Here is a 24,581-nt window from a genome sequence, read left to right as displayed (position 1 = left end):
AAGAAGATTTTTCTCTTCAACTTATTGCTTTTTGAGTTAACAGCTTGAACATGACTTTAGCAGTTGCTGCAGGTAATTTTTCCCTATTGATAACTGCTAACAAGAATCATTAAATTTCCTTTCATCTTTTGCCTAGCATTTGGGACCCCAGCCCTTATCATCTATCTACTTGCCTGGTCCTCATACCAACTAAATTAATCTCTATTTCCAGAATACGTCTCAATTTTTTCTTCCTTTCTGTATGTTTCTCTGTGGTTCTCTTTATCTCAATGATCTGAATCTAACTCCAGCAATGTCCCGCATTTTCAAGGTCGAAGGTCAGCTCAAATACTTCATCTACCCTAAAACTCTGCACAATCGTTTCAGCCCTTTTGTTTTCCTGTGTCTGTGTTCCATGTACAATTATTGGGGCTTTAAAAAAAAAAAAAAGATCTTACCCACCCCCATCTTCTCTTGAACCAGTGCTCTTTGTGTTTCTCTTGCTGTTCTTATAGCCTAAGCATTGTGAGGGCAAGATCCAGGTTGCCCAATGACACACAACAGTGGCAGGGCAGTGTGAGGCTTACAGCTATGAGTTCAGGTCACAAGGCCAAGTGTAAAATCTGGCTACGTGCTTACTAATTACATGATCTTGGGCAAGTTACTTCAACTTTCTAGCCTATAGTCACCTGTACTTACCACATGGGATCTCATGAAAATTAAATGAGCTGTTTCATGTAAAATATTTAGCAAGAATCTGACATATTTTGGGAACCTTGTAGATGTTAAACATTTGCAATGCTTACAGTGAGGTCTCTTATTTATTAATTCAATAATTTATTCATCCATTTATTCTGCCATAACAAAATACCGCAGGCCGGGTGGTTTAAACAGATGTTTATTTTTCACAGTTCTGGAGTCTCGAAAGTCTAAGATCAGGGAGCCAGTCAGTTTGATTTCTAGTGAGGGCCCCTCCTGGCTTGCAGCTGGCTGCCTTCTTCCTGTGTCTTTAACATGGTGGAAAAGGGGCTCTTTTTTCCTTTTCCTCCTTCTCCCTACTTTCCTCTTCACCTTTCCCCTTGTTCCTTCTCCTCCTGTTTCCCTTCTCCTCCCTCTGCTGTTGCTGCCACTAATCCTATAATAAGGGCCTACCTCAAATGACCTCATCAATCCCTAATTACATCCCCCAAAACATCACACTGGGAGTCAGGGCTTTAATACATCAATTTCAAGGGAACACATTTCAGTCAATATCAAGTGTCTATACATTTTTTGAGCTAATCTGTGGATATAGCAATGAACTAAATAGACCAAAGTCCCTGTCTCTTAGAGTTTACATTAATTCTAGTAGAAAAAGTAAGCATGGGTAGATAGAATAACAGTGCCTAGAGACTACACAATATATCTCCATAACCTGCAAATATGTTATATTGCAGGGCAAAGGAAAATTAGGTCACAGATGGAATTAAGTTTGCTAATCAGCTGTCCTTAACATAGAGAAGGAAAGCCAACAGACCCAGGGCAACAACAACAGTCCTTAAAAATGAAAGAGGGAGGCAGAAAAGTCATAGTGATGCTGTAAAAGAAGGACTCAACGTGTCATTGCTGGCTTTAAAAAGGAGGCAAGGGATATGGACAACCTTCTAGAAGCTGGTCAATAACAACAAAAACACAAGAAAATGGATCATTTCTATGGACTTCAGAATGGAATGCAACTATGCCAACATGTTGATTTTAGTCCAATAAGAGCTATGTTGCACTTCTAACCTCCAGAACTATAAGGTAATAAATTTGCATAGTTTTAAGCCAGTAAGTTTGTGGTATGTTGTTCTGCAGCCACAGAATACTAATATAGGCAATGAACAAAACAAGTAAAATATATAGTATATCAGATTACAGAAAATTCTATGGAGAAAACTGGAGTAAGGAATGTGGCCAGGGTGTGTCAGAAGAAAAGGATGATTGTGATTTTAAATAAGATTGAAACAGGAGGCCTCTGTGACTTTTGAGCAAAGAGCTGAAGGAAGCGAGAGAGTATCTGAGCCATGAAGCAGCTGAGCCATCAGAAAAACTGCTGTAGCAGAGGTCACAATGATAAGGTCTAAGGTAGAAACTTCCCTGGCATTTCTGGGAGCCAAGGAGCATTTCATAGCATGGATAGAGATGTAGCCCAGAGGGACCAAGGAGGGCTTAAATATAGAATGATGGCCCTTCAGAGCAGATGCTGAAGGTAGAGCTGTCCTCCTCCTCCAGTCACCTGGTCACAGGCAGAGCAGCTGGATCCAAGAGTGGGTGAAGTGAAAGTTAGTCAGGGAACACCAAAGACTTCTCCCAGTTGCCAGTCCTCCCCAGGAAAGGAGCCACTACAGGGATAGAAGTGGGATAAAATCTCTTTTTTCCCTAGTGGTGAGGATGAAGCCCAAGGAGAGAGACAGACAGTTCTGCTAATGTTTGTTGGTCAAATTGGATGCCCTCAGCTCTGTCCATGACCTGCTTATCTGTGCCCAGAGGGATGAGCCCTACCTCTAAGGGCAAAAGTTGTATCTCAAGGTTCTACTTTAGTTTCTGAGTCAAAGAATCTTATTTATCCTTTCTTCTTGACAGGAAAAAAAAATATCATGTAATGAGAATTCAAGGAGCTAATGTTCTCCTGTGAATTAGGGACTAATGAGTGAGAGAAGGACTGATAAGGATTAAGTGATGTAATTAAGAGTTTCATCCTAACTGTTCTGCATGATGGATAAGCTCTTTGCTTGCCACAGTGCCCAAAAAAACTTTCAATGCAGTGATGGGGGTTTGAGTGTGTAAAGATTGGGGCAGCTTGTAAATAAGCTTGTCTTCCTCAGTGACAGAAGAAACCTTACTTGGTGACTGCACTTTTGTATATGGTAGTTTTCCTCCATTATGTTTGAGTTTTATATCCACAGTCAACAACATCTTATTGCCCAAATGACACAGAATTACATAGAATCCTTTAATCCAGGTTGATCTCACTGGGCTGTGATTACTCATTGAATTATTCTTGCAATATCAAAGATGACTTGATATTGCAAAATATGTGATTTTAGAGGTTCTCATTTAGTAGACCTGGAAAAATCTTTTTCAGCCTCCTCAAAAAGAGGAGGATATATATTTTCTCTATATATCTTAGATTCTACTTACTATATTTCCACACCTCCTTAAACTGTAAAGTAAAAATTGTAAAATGTAAAAATATGAATTAAGATGCTATCATAAGAAGAAAAGAAAAATAATAGAAGATCCAATTCTTTCATTCAGAAAGGCAGGAAGCTCATATTAGACAACTTCTATGAACTAAGAATATTTTTTATATTTAGTTTATTCTCAACAACTTCCCTGTCTGCCCTGGGAAGCACATATTTCTCCTCTCCCCTCAACCTACACAGGAGAATAACTGAGGCCTAAAGGTCCTAGGTAGACCAAGATCACACAAATAGAGAGTGGAAGGCTGTGTGGGTTTTGCTTCAAAGTTCATATTTTTTTCCATGGCTCCCAGCTTGTTCTAGTTAATCTGCTGAAATTCCAAAGTATTTCCCAATGATTACTGCTCCATTCTGTGTCTGTGGCATTTTTCAATAGTCAGAAAATCTCAAAAAAGGTGAGCCTTTTGTTCCTTTTTGGGTGCCTTGGAAATGGCCATCGTGGGCCCAACCGACATCATTCTTGCCGCCCTAGCCACCAGGGTTTGTGTCTTTCTGCATGGTTGGGTGCTCTCTTAGACTGTCCGTGTTCCAAATCTTTTGGAGAGAGGGTGATTCTAAAGGCGACTTGACTTCTCTCCCCCACGTAGCTGCCTTTCCGTAGGCTGCCGCCAGAGGTCCCTGCTCAGCGCCCCGTGGCGATAGTAGAGCCCGGGAGGGTTGTGCGGCGTGCTGGGTGCAAGTGGGGGCTGCTTTGGAGCCGCGGAGACTGCAGCCGGAGCCCAGCGCGCGGACCAGAAAGTCCCTCGCGTGGATCGGCAAACGTCGCCCCTTCTCCTGGAGCTCACCCTCTTTCTCTTGCTCCTGCTACTGCTGACCCGGCAAAGGGAGCCGACAGGGCCCCAGGCTGAAGGTAAAACCCCACGGTAAGAACCCCGCTCCCAGCGAGGGAAGGTGGTACAATCCCTCAGCAACTCGCTTCTGATTGCGTCCAGGCGGCAGAGGTGTGGGGCGCACTTGGGGCCGGTGCAACAGGCACCCTGGAGGTGGTGGACCCGCTCACTAGCCGCCTCCCGCGGGCTTCCGGGGCTGGAGCCCTCTTTAAACCGTGCCTGAGTCTCGGCTTCTGGCCGGCTCCCGGTGCGCACTTCCCGGGCAGGAACGTTGGTCCAGTTTCTAATCAGGGGTCCGTGGCCTTTATTTTAAAAGATATACCAAGAAAATCTTCCTTTTAGGGTGCAAATCTATCCCGATGCCATTCCGAATCGCTTATGCCTGCAGGGTGCGCGCTGGGCTGTGGATGGCGGGAAGACAAACTTTTACAAAAGTGCGTCTGAGCAGGGGGACAGCTTTTGGGCGGCTTGATCTTGAGTGAAGTGGCTCGATTTGGGAGTGAGTAGGAAACTCTGCACCCTCAACCGGGTGGCTCCCTAGCCCCCCCGCCCGCTGACGGGATGTTGATGCTTCACAGAGGGAAGGAGGGTATATAGGACGTACAAATTCTACTGAACTCTTAGGCCAACTGTCAAACATCGGGAATTACAGCCCCTGCCTTTCCCTGCACGATGATGGTGGAAACCCTTAAACTTTTCTTTGATTTCCCCACCCTACCTTTGGACCCCTGCGCGGGGATTAGAGCGAATGGTTGACTTATGGCGCCCGACGCTACCAGGGGACCCCAAACCATTCCAGATCGCTCCAATCCCCATTCCTGACCCCCTCCCATAACCCTTTCCGCAGGGACCCGGCGACCGAGCCACTGAGATCGTGTCGAATGGCCTTTTGTTTCTCCACGTTTCCCCTATTGTTTGCTTTTCCAACATCTGGTGGGGCTTGGGGAGAGAAGGAAGCACCTCTTGCCTCCCTCCCCCTCCTTCCATTGCCAGCCCCTGGGCCAGCTCGGGTTTGGGATCCCGGCTGGGGAAGGAGAAGAGCCCGACCCTACCGAGGCCGCTGCACTCGGGCCTTGTGGTTAGAGGGCGGAGAGAAAGTTGTTCTTTCCCCGCCTCCTCTGCTGCCAGTGGCCCGAGGCGCATTTCTCAGATCTTATCCCAAGGGCGCCGCAAAGGATGAAAATCCGAGAGGGATGCTGCTTTCGAAAAGAGTGGCAGCAAAGTTCTGCTCCAATCGAGGGTGCCCAGTGGTTGGTTCTAGAGGATTTCAATCTCTAGCTAAAGACATTGTGGCTGGGCCACTGCTAGGGCAATGGAAGCGGGCCAGGGCACCTCTGGTAGTCATAAGGCCGAGGTTCTGGGGTTTGAGTTTCCCAAGGCAGGAAGGCATGTGATTCTCCATAAAGATTGGAGATGCTGATAACTTAGGAACCTCAAGACTCTACTTGGAAATAGTGATGTCGTGGCTCACTCTAGAGTATATGGAGAGTTCTAATTTCTCGTAGGGCTCAAGTTCAAACCCCGAGTCCTTTCCCTGCATTGTAGAAAAAGCAGACCACCGCACAGGGTGCAGATGGGGCCAGAGCAGTATTCCTGCTTCCAAGCCGCTGAGAACAGTGGCGTGAGATGCCCTCAAGTTCCGTTGTGGGTGCGCCTGGTAGGTTACAGGTGGCCCTGTTTGCCTGTAAAAATTAGATGCGCAAAACTCGTACTGATTCTTATTGAGTGTGAACCATTTACTAAGGAACTAGGGTGAAAGCAAATTAGCCACCCTGAGAAGGAAGGTGCCCCAGATGGTTTCTGGAGAGCCGGTTTTCTATCAGGGGAGTCTGAGCCTGTGCACCTGTTGGAACCTATACCTCTCTTCAGCGTTGCGGTTGACCCGGTGTTGCCGGTTCCTCCCCCCCTCCCCCAGTCCCAATCAGTCTCTCTCCCAAGGAGACTCAATTACATTCTTCTTCTCTTCCTGCTCCCCACCCCCAACTGCAGATTCAATCCAGAGCCTTGTGCACTCCACCACTGAGCTACCTCCCCATCCCTTGTCCTCCCACTCTCCAACTTTTGATCCCTCCCCAGTGCAGGGGAAGGAGGAAGCTTATGTGGGGACTTTTGTGAACTATGTACCCATCCAAACTTTTTTTTTTTTGGCATGCTGGGTGATGGAACCCAGTATCTACTGCGTGCTGCATGGTAAGTAAGTGCTGTGACCCTGAGCTACATTCCCAGTCCCTACTCAGAGATTTTTAGTGAAATTTTATTATGCTGGGCCCTGCACAGATCTAGGTTTACCTTTCCTGACTTAACAGAACTTTTGAGCTTTCATTTAACAGAGAAGTGAGACTGCTAAGTCAGGAATATGGTCACACAGATAACTTTCCCAGCAAGTTGTGGATATTACCAGTAGCATCACCAAAAGAAAAAAAAAGCAAAATCTTTGAAGTACTGGGAGACACTTTAATTTCATTATGAAAATGATCACCAAGGAAAGATTCTTTAAATTTAGCAGCAGCAGCAGCAAAACAACAATAAGGCCTTATATAAGAAGGCCTGCTTTGGGTACTGCTTGTTCAAGGAGTACCACAAAACATATTATTTTTTAAAAAACTTTTTTTAGATGTTGATGGACCTTTATTTTATTCATTTATTTATATGTGGTGCTGAGAATCTAATCTAGTGCCTCACACATGCTAGGCAAGTGCTCTACCACTGAGCCACAACCCCAGCCCCCACAAAGTATTATTAAAAATGTGAAAGGATATAAGGAAAACAGGGTACTCATAGGGGAAGATAAGCTTTTGCTTATCTTTTTAAATTTTAGAGTTTAAAAAATTCCCCCCAAAATTATTGTAGAAAAAAATAGAAAACACAGAAGTGAAAATTAAAAAGAAACAAAAAGAAGAGGAGGAGGAGGTAGTTTTATGAACAGCATTCCAGGGAACAATCTTATCCAATTGTATCCTTAATAAATAACTTTCTGAAAGAAGTTGATATACTTTTTAGGATATTTAAGATTGCCATATTGTCTTGTTTATCATCTCCCTAACAATATGCAAGAGGATCTGTTTTGCATATCCTACCCTCTACTTACACTCTATATTATTGTTTTTCATCTTTGCCATACAGATGGGAAGGGATCTTTATTGCTGCCTTATTTGCATTTCTTAAGTTGAAAGTGAGATTAAATACTTTTCCTACTTCTTCCTTTATGATGATGCCCAATGGTGTCCTTGACTATTCATTTCAGTGGGGATGTTCTGCTTTCTCTTTTGTTAGATGTGCTCTTTATAAAAGCATACCATTGTGACGGCTGTTCCTGACCACACAATCAGACAATCTATATTGATTAGAAAGTGTCAGCTTTATTTGCCAGTTATCTTCCCTTGTGCAGGGAAATATTTGGCAAAACCACAACCATAAATTACTAAAGTAACCACCATCATCCTAGTAATTAGAGCAGGTAAAGGTAGTAGAAATTCATAGGAAAAAAAATCAAGCATATATTTTCTGCTTAGTAGTTTGCATGCTCCAACTCCTTTATAGCTCATGCTGCTTTTTTTTCTTTTTCTTTTTTTCCCCAATCTGGAAGAACTCTGTTGATGAGTTGTTTTTGCTAAAGGGATTACACTAATTCATTTTATTGTCTGATCCTTCTGCTGATAACCTGTTTGCCATGATCCACACAGCTTCTTGTTCATTTAAACATCTCTTCTAAATTTTTGGCTGAAATTTGCCTCGCTTTTAGGGTAAGACTTTCTTTGACTCTTTTGGCCAGGAATCCTGCACTTGGAACAATCTTGAATCTGAACTCTTTAGCAATGTGTTGTTAATAGCATTAGCAGGAGAAGTCTTCCAAGAACTGGATCAGGTACATTTCACCCTCATTTGTGTAACCACTTTCTCTGGCTTAATTCTTGAATGAAGGTAGAGGATTCTGAAATGGAAACAGAGGAGAAAGAGAAAGAGAAAATTCATTCATGTAGGTGGCAAATTAAAATAGACAAGAAGCCATACGAGTAGAGTTAAGTAAATAATCTAGGTAACCTGGTTATAAAATAATTTTTTAAAAAGATAAAAGATGAAATCTAAGTAGTATATATTATCAGGAAGGCTACTTTACTTGACTGATAGGCAGTAGTCTTGTAACTGGAAAAATCCAACGTAAAATTCTTTCATAAAGTGACTCTAACTCATTCATTTTAGGCATATATATATATATATATATATACACACACAAAAACAGTGAAAATTCATACTTTTTTTCTCTAGCATTTTCTCTGCCTTTAGATGTAGGAATCAGACAGCATGCATCTGGCATGATGAACACTCTGCTTCAAAGTCATAAATTCCCAAGGGTTAAATGAAAGCTTAATGGTCATCGAATTCAACCCTCCATCTAAGTATCACTATGAATACCATTCTTCAAACTACATAATTTAAAACCAACCAAGCTGCCAAGCAAATGTCCAGAAATGTCAACCTCTTTCCTCTGGGAAAGGAGTGAGGGGTTGGCTCTACAGAGCTTCTATAAACTTTTTTAATGTGCCGAACTTTTATGGAATAAACAACCTTGGTCACCAGAGGGGTAGGTCGTTGGGATGTTATATTCTGCAGCATTCTCTACTCCATATCTTCTAGCTGTTATTCTGGTGACTTTTGAAGGTGGTAGAGCAAAGCTAAACAAAATGGCCAAAGGAAAAAGGAAGAAAAAGTAGAATAAGATGGAGAGGAAATCTCATCCTTTAAATCTGTCATCAGGACTTTCTAAGAGGCAAATGTGGCTGATGTGCTAAGCTCAGGCTTCAGTTAGAGACAACAAACCTTTCATGAACTGCCAGCAGTCTGACTGAGGACAGGATTAATTCTAGGATAGTACAAGCATCCTTAAAAGGAAGATGAAGACCGAGGACAAGGGGGAGATTTTTGGAGGAAATAAGAATTTCATTCTAAAAAATATACCTTATTTCCTAGTAAGGAGTGTCATGAAGTTTTTAAAGTAGTAGAAACATCTTCTGATTTCCACTCGGACGATCTCCCATGCACAGCGACTGTATGTTTTATCTTTCAGGAAATTGTATATTCTGCTGAAGTATCTCCTCAGTTTGAGGTTGCCCAAAGGGAGCACCCCAGCTCCTGAGTGTTTCTTCTCATCAGCTTTCACATCTTCCTTTTCTTTATTCTCTTTTTTCAAGCATTGTTTCAGATACTCCACTTGCTCATAAAGGTTGATTTGGAGTTGTACCAGTTGTTCCTCATCCCAACTGGAGTTGAAGGTGTTTTGGCTGAAGATATTGATGGCCTGTGTGAACATTTCATAGAAGAAATACTTGATGTTTGTCTTCTCAGGCTGGGTGGATAATAGGATCTCTTTGGGCAACTCAAAATCGTGGATTTCTCTGAGACATTCTACAGGAATTGAATTGCTCATCTTGTTCAGAAGCATCAGGTTTTGCCAGGTGAATGTGCTCAAATGAACTTTTAGTAAGTTACAGTCCTGACAGAGGATGTGGGTCATAAACAGATCCACTAGGAGAGCAAGCCTGGTGTACTTTGGGGTCATGTCAACCTTGATATTTTTTCCCCAAGCCAAAAAATCTCCACACCCAAGTTTGACAATGCTGTTTTAAGTTCTCTTTCACTGGACTCTATATACCTGAATTTCTTTAGGGGGAGGAGTTTTCTCATTTCTCATTTGATGGTTGTCAGGGTTGTAACCCCTTTCTTTTGCCCCTGAGGCTATTTTACCTTTGGTTGACAAAACAGATTTTTTTTTTTTCTTTTTTAAGAAAAGTGAGCACAGCATTACCATTGCTTTACCTTAGATGCCTAGATAGCCTATCTGGCCTATCCTAGCACTAAAGAATCACCATATAAAACTGATACAGAGGGGCTGGGAATGTAGCTCAGTGGTAGAACACTTGACTAACACAGGAGGCCCTGGGTTCGATCCCCAGAACTGGAAAAGAAATATATTTTTTTTAATTAAAAAAGTTACCTACTCTGTTACATAATAGAGATTGATGCTTCAGAAAATATATTTTCATGCCTGGCCCTATAGTCAAAAATCTTCTCTCCTTGAGTTAATCATGGACATTGATGAGATGACTTGTGATGATAGTCAGGTCACCAGAGCATAATCTGATTTAGGTTTTTTTCAATCTTGATAAATTAAGTTTTGTATTTGAATATTTTCTTTTTATTTGTTTTTTCTGAGTCTCAAAAAAAGCTGAACAGAGTTGGTCAATTTAGTGTGGCATTTATCAAATAAAGACTGACATGGTTTGGTTTTCTGTTGCCATTAGAAGAGGTTGGTATTGCACAGCTGTTCTTTCCTTCAGTTAAATCCATGCCTTGCTTGCATTTCATATGCCTTAGAAATCTTCCAGTGAGTTGTATATTGGAGAATATTTTTCTGCTTTCAAATGTTTCTTTTTTGTGGTATTATACATTTTCTTTCTTTTTTTAGATATAGTTTAGACAGTTTTAAAACTTTTGCTTGTTGGTTCTGGACTATAAAGATTTTTGTTTGTTCTTGTGTTTGTTTTTCACTAAGAAGGCTAAACGGTAGAATACCATCCATTTTAGCCAAGCTAATTCACACCTGGACCAGTATGGTAATGATGGTTATCCTCCTTTAACTTGTTTGACCAAATAATCTTCTGATCATGGTCAAAGCAAATGGATTCCTTTCCCTAAGAAAATAAAATGGGATGTCATTAAATGAGTCTAGCTTATTTTATCATTTTTCTAAAAAAAGAAATACATTAGTTTTCAACATAGTCATTTAAACATGGTAAGCAGCCAAAACCACAGACATTGATTGAAAAAAATGGCTTAAAAATTCTTATCTTAATCAGTTGGCTTTATCAAAGTCTCATTGTGGATAAGTGAGATTTCTTAAAATCTTGACTTTTTGGACTGGTGTCTTATGAATAGAAAACTTACTGCATATATTACTCTATATTTTCTATATAAAACCTGATTTCATAGGCAAATTTCTTGGGGTGACTAATTTTGAAAAGGAATTAGAAAAATGGACCCTTTTTATCAGGTTATAAATTGACACAACCTTCATAGAGGGTAAAATAGTGGAGGCTATGGATCAAAAGCCTTAAAAATGTATATAATCTTTGACTTGGGAATTCGCCCTCTAGGAATTTATCTCCAAGGAATAATGATGACGTCCTTAAAGACTAGGCTCTTAGGAAGTTCATCACAGCTAAAGCATGGAAGACAATTTAAATATACAGCAATGGGTAATTGGTTCAGTAAACTGTCAATAAAGGCTTCTCTGCAAGCACTAAAAATTTTGTATGCTACTATATTTGGTCCCTTGGGTAGAATACACTTTGTAGCTTAAAAACAAGATCCTCAATGGTAGATTCTGATGCTGTTTTTTGTTAAATATAGATATATGCATAGATGTACAGGAAAAAAATCTTGAGGTATATATGCTAAAATTTTTGAGTTGTTATCTCTGACTGGAAGAATAATGAGTAATTTTTATTCTTATATTTCTATTTATCTAAAATTTTAAGTTTTCTGTGATCAGTAAAAGACAAGACTATATTTTTTAAAAGAAGATACACTTAAAAGTAAAATTATTATATATCTGAAATGGAATCTCTATATGTTTACTTAAACTTGTCCATTCTGGAGTATTTCAAAAGGAAATGTCAATTTCCCCCAAGGTTCAGTTCCAAATTCAGTTGGTATGAGCAATGTAGAGTTATGTGGGAGTTCAATATACTATTCTTGCAGCTTTTGATTTAAAAAATACATGTGTATGTATGAATATATACATTTATGATCACACACTCATTTAAACATGCACATATGTACACACCATCTATAAAATGCAAAGCACCCCTAAGGATCATGGGTTACACTTTCTTTTTTTCTCCTTTATTCCCTCATTCCCTTCCCTTCCCTTTCCTTCTCTTTTCTTTCTTCTTTCCTTCCTCCCTCCTTGCCCCCGCCCCCCTTTTTTCTTTCTTTCCATCACTGGGAATTGAACCCAGTGGTGCTCTATCACTGGGATATATCCCCAGACCTTTTATTACCTTTTTATTTTTTTTTTGTTTTTCTTTTTGAGACAGGTTCTTGCTAAGTTTCTGAGGCTGGCCTTGAACATGCAGTCCTTCTGCCTCAGTCTTCCAAGTCACTGGGATTACAGACAGGTGTGTTCCCACTGTGCCCAGGGAGGACCATGCATTCTTACATAGCTCATACATCTTCTACCTAAAATCTTCTTGCCTAGTCCCAGTTAGACTTGCTTTCTCCTCTTTTGAGCTTTTGCAGTGCCTTGTCTTCTTTAATTATAAGTTTGAAACAGGCAATTGTGTAAGTTTTGCTCTCCTAATCTAATATATTCTCCACCCCACACCCCAACTTGCCCATGGTGATCAGTATGGTTTGTACTTGTTTAGATAGTTCAGCAATACTAACCAAACTCAGGTTGTTCAATAGCCTTACTATGACAAGGAGTTTCTGCTCATAGGTGATGGAAGTGGCAACATATTTGGCTTTTTTCAACCATTTTGAAGTTCCCGTATTTTTCCGCTATGCATGGTTGTCATTTTTATACTCTCATCCCAAAATTTCCTCCCTTTACTGCCATTCCATATCCTCACTTATTGAAAAAAAATTTTTAAGCACTTATCACATATAAATCATGGCCAAGTGGCACATAAGGAGGAATAAAGCTTAGTGCATGATCTCAAGGAATTCACAGTTGAAGAAATAGGCACCTTTGGAATGTTTCAAGTAGGAGGATAAAACTTTAGGCCTTCCTGTAGCATGGACCTCCTTCCCCATGTTCTGTAAATGTTAATTGATGATGATATTGACAATATTTGTGACAAAGACGGAAAGATGGTTGGCATGCATGTCTGCCCCTCTTCCACCATTGGGATTGTCTGATTTAGCAAATAAAATTACTGAACAGCCATGCAATATTTGATATAAACTGTTACACACACGAAAAAAAAAAACCCACATTCTTTGTTTATCCAAAATTCAAATTTATTTTATCTGGCCAGTCTCTTCACCATGCAAGCTCTCTGAGCAGAGTTTGAAAATGATACAGACTTCACTGAAAGCCTTTCCTCTGTGTGCCCTCTCTCCCTCCCTCCCCCACCTTCTCTCCCTTTTTTCCCTTCCTCCCTCCCTCTCTCCTACAGAGTTGCACTTGATTTCATTCTCTATGCTGGCTTTACTTGTGCACATGTTTCTAAGAACAGTACATACCCCAAAGAGAACACTGTATACACATATGGATGCATTCACAGATCACTGCAATTAGAAACATTTTGGAATGCTTAGTTACTTGGTCTTGCCTATTTCTGTTGAAGCCCTGTCACCTGATTGTATCTCAAAAGATGATCAGAAAATTGAATGTCGGTTTAAGAAAACACCTTTATCCTCAGAATGTGTCTGTCACAACTGCCCAGTCTATCATTAACAGGATGTGATTGGTAATATTAGGTTCTTAGTTCCTTAGCGTGACCTGGAGTGATCTCTGTGTAGTCAGACTGACCTCAGAGGGGAAGCTGATTAGCAGGGGCTGCCCTGTTATTCGTGGAACTGTGTTAAGTCTGTGGGGATTATAAGGCTAACAGTGGGGAACAAGGTGCACCTTATTTGTCAGAATGGAGAAATGAGATATTTCAGTCTAGACAAGCTAGCTTTGATTCAGCTCAGAGGCACATGGCATCTGCTATTAAGATTTATTGCTTCCCATGAAGAGGCAGGTTTCAGATCAGATGAGAGTATCTTGTTGATCATCTTGTTACTTGGTACATTAACATGAGTCATTCTGTTTGGGAGATCAGAAGGAGACTGAGCCGGGGAAAGAGCCCAAGGATAGGAGGTTTGCATCCAGGCCAGGCAGAACTTCCCTCAGGGTGTGTAGACCATGGTCTCCCCAAAGTTGTAGCTGTTCAGCCTGGACCAACCCTGTAAGCTCTATCAACTCAATCTCACTGCCTCCTCATGGGGTCCAGCATCTCACAGGGTCCACTGTCCCTTTCTTGGTTATATTTCTTTGAATTCTCTGCCTGGTATAGTGGTTTATGACAACTACACAAATAATACACAGATGCGTCCATACTGCAAAAATTCAAACCCTTCAGGGGAAGTGAAGGCTGCCTGAAAGCTCAGCCTCACATCATGCTACTGTCCTCTCAAGCCGTAACTGTAGTTAACAGTTTGATATGTGACCTCATTTTCTTCTCCCCATTATACACAATTTTTTCTGATAGCACATACAGTTGCTGGCTTGTTTGTTGCTCCCTCCTGAATGTTCAGTAGGACCCTCAAAGATTGAGAGGCCTGGATCACTTCCATGGGTGGGGATGGGAGGACTAGTACATGTATTTATTCAATTGTCAAAATACTATTATAAAAACTGCAATATGCTTTGAAGCCTGATTCTGTAATAGCATAGCACTCTGCACATAGTAGGTGCTCGGTTACTATTTGTTGGATGATTGAATGAAGATAACGAAGCCATATCTCAACAGGGAAGTTAGTTCTAAATTTAGTTCTTTTTGTGTAGGGATGTAAGGAGGACAAAGGTCAGGTGTTTGGGGTGGACTGAGGAGTTCACAGAATGATAGAGGGCAACTCAAGTATCCATTTCATGTCATCTATTACTTCTGATGCTTCTGTTTTGAAATTTCCTGGGGCTGTGTAAGTCATAAGCACTTTGTACTGTATCTACTCTAGTGATATCAAGCACTTGTGTATTGTTTGGTTGATTCCTCTATCTTCCCCTCCAGACTAGAAAAGTGACTTACTCAGTTTTTTATCTGTGGGCAGCTGTTACATATAGACATTAAGGGTTGAATCAAATGGCTGCCATGTGATTTCTTGTGGTTCTCAAGTCTGATGGATATTAATCACTGTGGGCAACACTGCTGAGTTCTAAGACCATCCTCCACATGGCCAGTTCTTTGTCCTAGATACTCCCAATAGTGGTCACTTTATCTTATCACCATTAGGGAGGCTCCTGGACAAACTAACACCCATTTCTCTTTTATAGCCCTGCCGGAAACTATGCACATAGTAACTTCTTACACAGAAATAATTTTGAATCATTAGAAAATGATCCTGGACAAAAAGTATTTCACCATGTGGAATAAGTACTTAAGTAAATAAATATGCGCCATTAGTAAAATGTGTTCTCTGTTTTGGGGTTACCAGCAGAGACTCCATCCACATTTTTACTCCACTGTAGGCTTCTCTGTGTTTTTTTGAGCCCCAAAAGGGCTTTCACTTCTGGAGTAGTAGTAGTAGGACTTTCAGATGGTGACAATGAAAGATGTCACCATCCAGGATAATCTTTCCCCATTATTCACTGAGCAGATGTGGACTTCTTCCCGGACAACCTCTGAGAGTGCCCGTAGTTGGGAAGAAATGACCAGAGTGGAGTGGGCGATGGACAGATAAAAATCTAAGGACTTGGTGGTGCAGAGATGAGGGAAGTGTCTTCTCCTAATTACTGTTGAGCTCGTATGTGGTCATAATGTTTCTTTTTAAAAAAATTTTTAAAATTTTATTTATTTAGCATAGCACTATGTGCAGAGTGCTGTTCTATTACAGGATCAGGCTATTACAGGATCAATGGACCTTTATTTTATTTATTTATATATGGTGCTGAGAATTGAACCCAGTGTCTAATACATGCTAGGCAAGTGATCTACTGAGCCACTACTCTAGCCCTAAACTTATTTTAATTAGGTGTATATGACAGCAAAATGCATTTTGATTCATTGTACACAATTTCAGCACAACTTTTTATTTCTCTGGTTGTATACGATGTAGTGTCACATCCTATGTGTAGTCTTTACATGTACCTAGGGTAATGATGATCATCACATTCCACCGTCTTTCCTACCCTGTGCACCCCTCTCATTCTCCTTCCTTTTGCCCAATCAAAGTTTCTCCATTTTTCCCATGCCTCCCCCTCCCCATTTTGGATCAGCATCCACTTATCAGAGAGAACATTTGGCCTTTGGTTTTTTGAGATTGGCTTACTTCACTTAGCATAATATTCTCCCACTCCATCCACTTACCTAATTACTGTTGAGCTCATATGTGATCATAATGTTTCTTGACATTCATGAAGAGCATAGAAAGGCATTTTTTATGGGAAAAAAAATCAAATGATCTTTCAGGAAGAAGATTCATGTGCTGCAAATTTTTGAACTTCTTTAGTATCCCTACAATGCCTATGATTGGGAATGGTGTCTGGGAACAATCTAGAGCCAGAGGGGATATTTTTCTTTCTGGTAATACTCCTGCCCTAAGAAGCCTGTGACATGGAGACTCTAATCATAGGAAGTAGGGTTCAGAGAACTTATTTAAACATCAACTATGGAGGTGAGAGTGGTGGCTTGCTTAAGGTCACACTGCTATTTGGGCCCAAAGTTGGGTGGAGATCCAGGGCCCTTCACCTTGACTCCAAAAATGTAAGTCTGTCAGTGTTATGTAGAGAGCTCCCTTCCCTCTGACTCTTCCCAGAGGAGCAGCTCCCCTATCCAGAGATAGTTTGTCTCTACTAGAAGGCCAGACAGAGTAGCCATAACTCAGGCTCCTATTGGAATTAGACAAGGGCTTCTCAGCTCTAGTAAGAAGCCTAGCAAAGGAGAAAAACCCTGATTTGAGTCTGACACCTCTACTGTTTCTACAAAGTTATTTATCATTATACGAATAAAGACTCCATTTTCTCAGCCTCCTAGGTCAGTGCAGGCCTAAAATCATTCCCCTGGAAAAGTGGTTTATAATGGGTTTCCTGAGAGATACTGGACTTTGTCCCTGTATCTGAAATTAATTTGTTTAGGTATTCATTGAATACAACATCAAACACATTCATCAGATACATCAAATGCATCAAATTGTGCCTAGGACTGTATCAATGCAGGCACTCTGTGTATTGAGTAATAGCATGCATTCAATAAACATTTGGTGAATAAATACATTTCAGTATTTTAACCTATGAATATATTATAATGGAAATGGAATTTCTGATCAGTTCAACAACTCTCTTTGTTAAACCGTGCAGCTTTGAGAAAGTCATTGAAACTTTCTGTGCTCCTCTGTAAATAGGATAATATAGAATACCTAGCCAAATCATGCTTGTGGAGATGTTCAGTGCTGACAGGAGTGCCAGGTACATAGTAAGTGGTCAGTACATGATAGCTGTCCTCACTGTTGTCATCTTCATCATCCTCAGTTGCCTATGGTTTTAGACAAGGCTAAATTCTAAGGATACCAGGGCAGACAAGACAGATGTCATCCCTTGCAGGAGTTCGTGGAGGCAGTGGGACCTGAGCTCAGTTTTAAAAGGTAAAAGTTTGAATTAGGAATGGAAATGAATGAATTACTTAGGAAGTAAGAATGGCAGATCTAGACAATTTATTTGGAATAGGAGGAGAGTGAGAGAGAGGCCAAGGGAAACTAAGGAGAAGTGCCAGTTTACCAGTGCAAGTTTACTAGCTGTGATTGCATGTGAAGGGTGAGCAGGCCTGCAGGTGTTGCTGGTAATTTCTCAGCTGACATATGGGTCTAGGCTAGGACCAGAGACTGATCAGGAGAGCTGGAGAGAGGATTTGAAAGTATTAGCAGCCATATATCCTAATTCAGACCATAACAATTAGTGAGTACAGCTAAGGAAAATAGATATGGAATGAAAAGAAGTGAAACTGGGTCAGAACCCTGAAAATCTCCTGTGTTTAAAGAGTAGGCAGCAAAAGAGGACAAAGACCAAGGAGGATAGTGCCAGAAACACCAGGAGAATGGAGAGGGAATACTTCAACTGTTTATCTGTCTCTACCACTTTGCCCAGATGGCTGCAGAATTGTCCTCAGTACCATACTTGAATGCAGCCCTTCCCAATAAGCCCTATTTTCCGCTGTTGACTTACACCTAACATTATAGATTATACCATCTTACATATGAGATATCTGAAGATTAAAGAGAAAGTAATCCATTATATCCTAAGGTCAAGCTCTTTGGGCCATTCTAGAATATACCCCCCATGAAAAACATCCTATTGCCAAATGCGTGTCTGAGTTTTTGGCAAAGTCAGCTAGACTGAAGGTTGGTTTGGTTGCTCTACTTTGGCCACTTGGGGCTGTAGGGGTAGGGGGATGTATTAGTGGATGCTTAAAACAATTTATTCCCTTATTGTTCTGGAGTCATGATGGCCATGCTCCTTCCAAAGCCTCTAGGCAAGAACCCTTCCTTATCTCTTCTAGCTTCTGGTAACTGCTGGCGATCCTTGGTTTCTAGATCTGTTGTTTTTGTTTCCATAGTTACATGGCATTCTCCATGTGCCTGTGTGTCCCTTTACAGGCCCCTGCACATGGCCTGCTGATGAGGACATTGCTCACTGAATTTAGCACCCGCCCTAATCCAGTATGATCCAGTATAACCTCATCTTCACCTCATTCAGTCTGTAAAGACCGCTTACCAAATAAGGTCACATTATAGGTGTTGCTGGTTAGGACTTGAATATGTCTTTTGGGAGGACACAGTCAATCTATAGTAGGAGATATGCTGCAGGAAGGCCTAAAGGGACAGGTTCTTGCACCATTTCCAGTATGTTGTAAAAAATGACAGACAATGAGTTCACCTGAAAGTTGTATAACTGTAGGTCTTTGTTAGAAAGAAATGTGCTGTACAATGTTATTAGGAGTTAGCCACTAGGTGATGTTAGTTCTCAAAAATCTACCAACATGATTAGCCCAGGGGTCATCTTTAAGTTTTCTTTAGTAATAATCTGCATAGATTTTTAATAATAATAAAAGATAACAATTACTCAAGTGCCAACTCTTTTTTTTAATATTTATTTTTTTAGTTTTTGGTGGACACAACATCTTTATTTTATTTTTATGTGGTGCTGGGGATCGAACCCAGCGCCCCGTGCATGCCAGGTGAGCACGCTACTGCTTGAGCCACATCCCCAGCCCTCAAGTGCCAACTCTTTAGATACATTTTTCTCTAATTCTTACAGCCACTGTACAATGAAGTGTTCTTATCCTCAGTAAAGAGGAGGAGGAATGATTTGAAAGTTACTTAAAGATATACAATACAAGGGAGTAAAGAGTAATAAATCAGAATTAAGGGAAAAATAAGAGGAAGAAAATGGGAAGTCAGGGGTACAATTAGTACATAAGAATGCATGTCATAATGTCCAGGGTAATTATTGCAGAGACTTTCATATTTTGACTTGTGTTTTCTGCATGCAGAGAAAATGTGATCAGTTAAAAGTTTCACAGTGTCCAAAAGATCCAACAAAGCAACAGCAAGACTGTCCTCAGTAGAAGCAGAGCTTTCCTTGGTGCCAAGTTCTAGGAGGAGTTTCTCCCGTAGGCCTTCGAAGCGATAACTGTGGGTTACCCTGGGCAGAGACCTTGGCAACATCCTCACAGAAGTAACCACCACTGTGTGCATGGCAGGGCTGAATCTTGTAACCTCCCTTGGGTGGGCAGATGTCTCCTTGCCAGTGTGCTGTTCTGTGGCAGGCATTCTGCAGGGGTTCAGTGGGTTCCTCATGTCAAGCTACAGGAAGTCGTTTTGCTGTGCAGTTGGCCTGAGGTAGTGTTTCCTCCCCATCATCTAAAGTGGGGAAAAGTGTGGTCACACGAGTTGGCAGTCTCTCCACAGACTGCTCTGGCATTTCCAGAGCTGTTGCCCAGATCCAGTCCTTCCAGTACTTCGTATTAAATGTACAGAGGAGCTTTTGGGAAAAGAAGTTATAGGCACCGCTCTCTCCCATTTAGTCAGGACTAAGGAAACAAGCTATCCTGTGGGATGGTTCTGCGCCATGAACAAGGGAAAGCGCATACTGGATGTCCACACAGTCACAGGTTGAGTTGCTGTGCGCTGCTCCAAGGAACTAGATGCAGCCACCTACGGAGGCAGCCTGGGGGTTCATTCTACATTGAAGTGAATTTTTATTTTCCCTGAAAGAACATCTTCATAAGTTGTATGGTTTAAAATTTAAAGCCAGGCTAGCCTCGAGTCTCCAAATATTACATCCAAGTATTGACACCTCCCCTTGGGATTATCAGTATTGTATAATTGAGTATTTTTCCTTTAAGAGTAAAACTCATTATGTGGAAAGAACTATGTGAATGGTCACAGAACCAAAGTTTCTTTATATTCTCAGTGGAGATGAAGTTAAGAGAACAGAAATTGGGATTGCCCTGTAACATCTGCATCAGGACAGGACAGTAATGCTTATTGCTAAATATGGCAATATAGATTCTCATGGTTGGTCCCAGTTGCTAGGTCAACAATATTGAAAGAGCCTACTACATTCTATCCATCATCCATTTCTGAGGATATGATGCCTGCTACAACATAGTAAAAAAAAGAAGATGGGAGAAGGTTAGTATCTTCATAAAGTATCCAGAATTTCAGGAAATAAAAGTAAAATTATAAGGTTGGATAAGTGCTCTGAAGGAAATAAATAGCACCAGAGAGTGGTTGGGTGAGGTGATAGATGAACTGAGATCTGCAGGATGAAGAAAAGTCAGCCATGTAGAACAGGCAGGAGAGCATTTGGGACCAACCGAACAGCCAGTTCAGAGACCCTGATGCAAGAGAGCTTGGGATATCTAAATACAAAGATTAGTTGAGTTAGAGTCAAGGGAACAGAGAGGCAGCTACTGGGATGGTTGGGATTGGGTATGCTATGGTAGGCCATGATGGCGCTCCAAACTGATTATTTGACTAATGAAAACACATGAAAGAGTTTTAAATGAGAGTGGTAGGATGTGACATGTGCTTTGAAGAGACATGTTGGTGGCCCTGTGGCAGGACAGTTTGGAAAAGGGTCAAGCATGGAAGCAAGGAGACCAGATTGAGAGTGGTATTTCAGCAGACAGGTGAGAACTCTGGTGCTCTAGGCAAAGTCAGGAGCATGAGGTGAGAGACTGATCTGAGACATGATTTAGTAAATTGCTTATGTTGCCTTTTGGGGCCAGGCTAACATCTTGTTGTTGTCACCAAAGGCAGTTTCCAAAAGTGCCACTGATTATCCATTTGATTATAAGGTCTGTACCAAATTAAACAAGATAGTTTTTTGTAACCAGTAAGTAAGTAATCACATTTAGCATTAGATCTTTAACTCCATGGCCTTAAACTAGGTTAGGTCCTTACTTGTTAGATAATGGCATAAATAATTTACTTAATTGGCTTACTTAGGTTGGGGTTAGGGTTTGAATTTCACAGGTTTTCCTTGAGGCTTAAATTTCTGAAAGTATCAACTCCTGATGTAGTTCCTGTGTGCACACAGGACATAGTGAGTATCCCTGTATTTCCTACATTTAATTAAATAATGTTTCATGATCTACTTAAATCACAGATAACTATAGTTTTATGGATAAGTGTGTATAGTTTATAGTTATATAAACACAAAAATCATAACTTAAGAAATAATGAAGTTTTAAAGAAAGTGATCCTAATCTGTTATTTATGAAATATAGATGAATGCAACGCCATCTCTTTCTGATTTTTTTTTTAAATCACATAAATGTCTCCCAATCCTAATGCTCTGACTCAAACTGTACTTCCCTGAAACACTGGTGCTTAATAGGGTGGATCAAGATGTTCTTGTCCCTGAAACTGAACATCAGCAGCCTCTCTGTGTCACAGAAAAATTAAATAAAAGAAGTTTCTACATTTCAAATAAATTTTCAACATTTTTCTTAAACTTTTGGTGCCTCTGATGGTTTACCTAGTAGAACCTAGTCTGCAATGATCTCTCAGATTTAGATTAGTTATTTTATGAGCTAGTGTCTGATTTGGTATCCACTGATTAGTACATACTTTTACAAATAATCTCATAATGTTCTGTAAAAATCTCTTGACTTCCAGATACTCACTACTGTAAAAAAAAAAAAAAATGCATCTAAAAATATAGAATGGCTCAAACACGAGAGAGCATTGCTGGCTCCTCTGTTTGGAACAGGGGTATGTGAACTGCCCGGGCCCTTTCCAAGCAGTAATCAGGGATAGAGACATTGGATCTTCCAATTGGCTTCCCAAGTTGCAAGGCTTATCCTCATCAAGTTGGGGTCCAGGGGCAAGAGCACAGAGAAGTGTGCATGGAGGGCTACATGTGCTAGGTGCAGAGGGACACATACAACTTCCACTCACATTACAGGGGCTGGCACTTACTCACATGGTCACAGCTAAGTTCAAGGGATTCCAGGAAATGTCACATGCCCAGAAAAGAGAGGGAACAGTTTGAGGAACAGTTAGCTCACCTTTGCCATGCTTCTGATCCATTGGAAAAACAGTATATCAATCAAAATGTACTTGCACTGTTATAAGTTAGCTCCCACGGTGCTGGCCTGGCATGATGGGGCACACTGTAGATGCCCAATAGAGATGTTTTAAAACCCATCTGGAGGGAATTGGAGTTGTCAGCCATAGTTAATTTTCTAGCGGGGTTACTTTCTTTTTTGAAAGAGTAGAAGAAGTAATACTTTTAAAGTAAAAGACTTAACATTTCTTTTCAAGGTTATACAGATAACAAGATAAATGATTACTTTGCCATCTTAAAAAGAAACATGCTTTTTTTACAAAAAAAAAAAAAAAAAAAGAAAGAAAGAAAAGAAAAACAAAAACAAAAAAACTATTTTGGTAGAAAGATATCGTCACTGGCTTTCTTTAAAAACCAGAACCCATGTTATAAGCTAGATTTAATTATTTCACAATATACATACCCTTCAGAACATTACGTTGTACCTGACAAATACATAACAATTTTATTTTTCAATTAAAGAATAAAATAGTAAGATGACAACAACAACAAATAAATAAATAAAATAGCAAACTGGGGGTGGGGGGGTGACCAGACCTCATGGAGCTTGTTTCCCATAGGGGTCAACACACAGAAGAAGATCCCTGAGTACCATCGCCAGTTAGTACTGCAGTGGGCATAGCATTGCTAGCTTGCATCTGTTATTTCACTTTGTCACCCAAAGAATGCTGCAAGATGGATATTTTTGTCCTCATTTTATAGTTAAAGGATGAGGGCTACAAAAAAGTTGTACATCTTGGTAAGTGTCACATAAAACTAAAGTCTGCATCATTTTCCATTAAAATGTTATTTATGTCAAAAATAGTTGTCTTGAGCACGTCATGTTTTCCTTTTTTTTTTTTTTTAAATAAAGAAGAAAATTTGTCACCTAATAATATTACAACCCTAACCTCTCAAAACTTTTAAAAAACAGACTGGTAAAGTCTTTCTGGCTCTGATAAGATGCGTTAAACACACTCGGGTCTCTTTTTCTGCCTCTGGAGTGTGCAGTCCTTTCCCTGTTTATGTGGTCAGTTTAGATGCTTGGAAGCTGTTTATGAGTCTCCGCAGTTTGACTAACCTCAGGGACCAGGCAGACTTGATTCCAGGGTGTGGCTGGAATTTGTTTCTGGCTTCTGTGGTAGAAGGAGCAAGAGACACTGCTGCTCCTGGGATAAGAGGCAGAAGCCTGGGTCTGCCAAGGTCTCTGCACAGCAGCAGATGTGATGAGTATCCCAGGAGCTGTACTGTGTGGAACTACAGAGACAGGCTGTAGGAAGGACCAGAAGCATCAGGCAGTTAAAAGAGGGGATGGAAGGATTTTCCGAAAGCATCCTGAGGGGTGCTGGGGATGTAGTTCAGTTGGTAGAGTGCTTGCTCTGCATGCTCAGGATCCTTGGTTCAATCCCCAGCACCACCACAAAGAAAGCATCCATTTTCCAAGAGTTGATTCCCTGAAATTCTCATTTTGCCAGAAACACCACAAAAGGATTTTGTAGTGAAAGAAATCTAGAAAACCAAATGGTAAGTGTAGACTCAACGTTCAACTTTTAACCCATGACATGTTAAATTTGTGTGACTACATACTTAAAAAAAAAAAAAATCACACTTAACATCCCGAGGGTGATCTAAATAGAGTGGACCAAGAAGACAATGTTAGGAAAAAAATCTGATATCTAAATTCTGATGGCCCATCTCCATGGAAGATTACAAAATTATTCTTTTATTTGGGCAACATAAGCAGCAGTAATGATCACCACGTAACATCATTGTTTCCTTTGATTTTAAACAAAAGAAAAGCATGAGAAACTCATATCTTTTATGTTGTAAATGCCTTTTGCCCCCTCTTTTATCTTCTTTCCCTTTCTTTTTTTCTATTACCACATAAATGCCTTACTTTCATTAAATGAGCCACTTACAGTTATGTTTCTTTGTCAGAAGATGTGTTAAAATTCCGTTGAAAGGAAAATAAAGTTGTAAATAAAGTACATTTTGTCACTGAAAGTATTGGATATTTTTATTGGACTAAAAACTTTAAATTTGAGGAACTTGAGGTGTATGGGGAGTTTCTCCCTCTTTCCTTCCTTCCTCACTCTCCTTCCTTCTTCTTCTCCTTCCCTTCCTTCCTGTAGCAAACATATGTTGATACTAATAATTGGCTTTAGAACTATGAAACTTAATGTTTCTGTTTATACTATTTTATTGAACGAATGAATTTGTGTCTTAGATAAA

At 40.5% G+C, this 24,581-nt stretch overlaps 2 protein-coding genes across 3 annotated transcripts in view; one reads left to right on the top strand and one right to left on the bottom strand.

Moving 5' to 3' along the window:
- The first annotated feature begins 3,864 nt into the window (after positions 1 to 3,864).
- Positions 3,865 to 24,581, top strand: part of Mob3b (MOB kinase activator 3B) — a 189,624-nt gene continuing 168,907 nt past the window's right edge. Inside the window, exon 1 of one of the 2 annotated variants that reach the window (XM_071600677.1) lies at positions 3,865 to 4,053. The gene's annotated coding sequence lies outside the window, so the exon portion shown is untranslated. Of the gene's footprint in view, positions 4,067 to 24,581 lie in introns of both variants that reach the window. The other variant, XM_027931133.2, reaches the window with a different exon arrangement.
- Ifnk (interferon kappa) lies at positions 8,991 to 9,590 on the bottom strand. The gene has a single exon (XM_027930865.2). It carries the CDS (start codon positions 9,588 to 9,590, stop codon positions 8,991 to 8,993), a length of 600 nt encoding a protein of 199 aa, XP_027786666.2.

The sequence above is a fragment of the Marmota flaviventris genome, chromosome 13, assembly GCF_047511675.1.
Source record: "Marmota flaviventris isolate mMarFla1 chromosome 13, mMarFla1.hap1, whole genome shotgun sequence".
NCBI classification, from domain to species: domain Eukaryota; kingdom Metazoa; phylum Chordata; class Mammalia; order Rodentia; family Sciuridae; genus Marmota; species Marmota flaviventris.
Note: the sequence above shows the minus strand (reverse complement) of the source record. Positions and strands in the feature narration are given on the sequence as shown.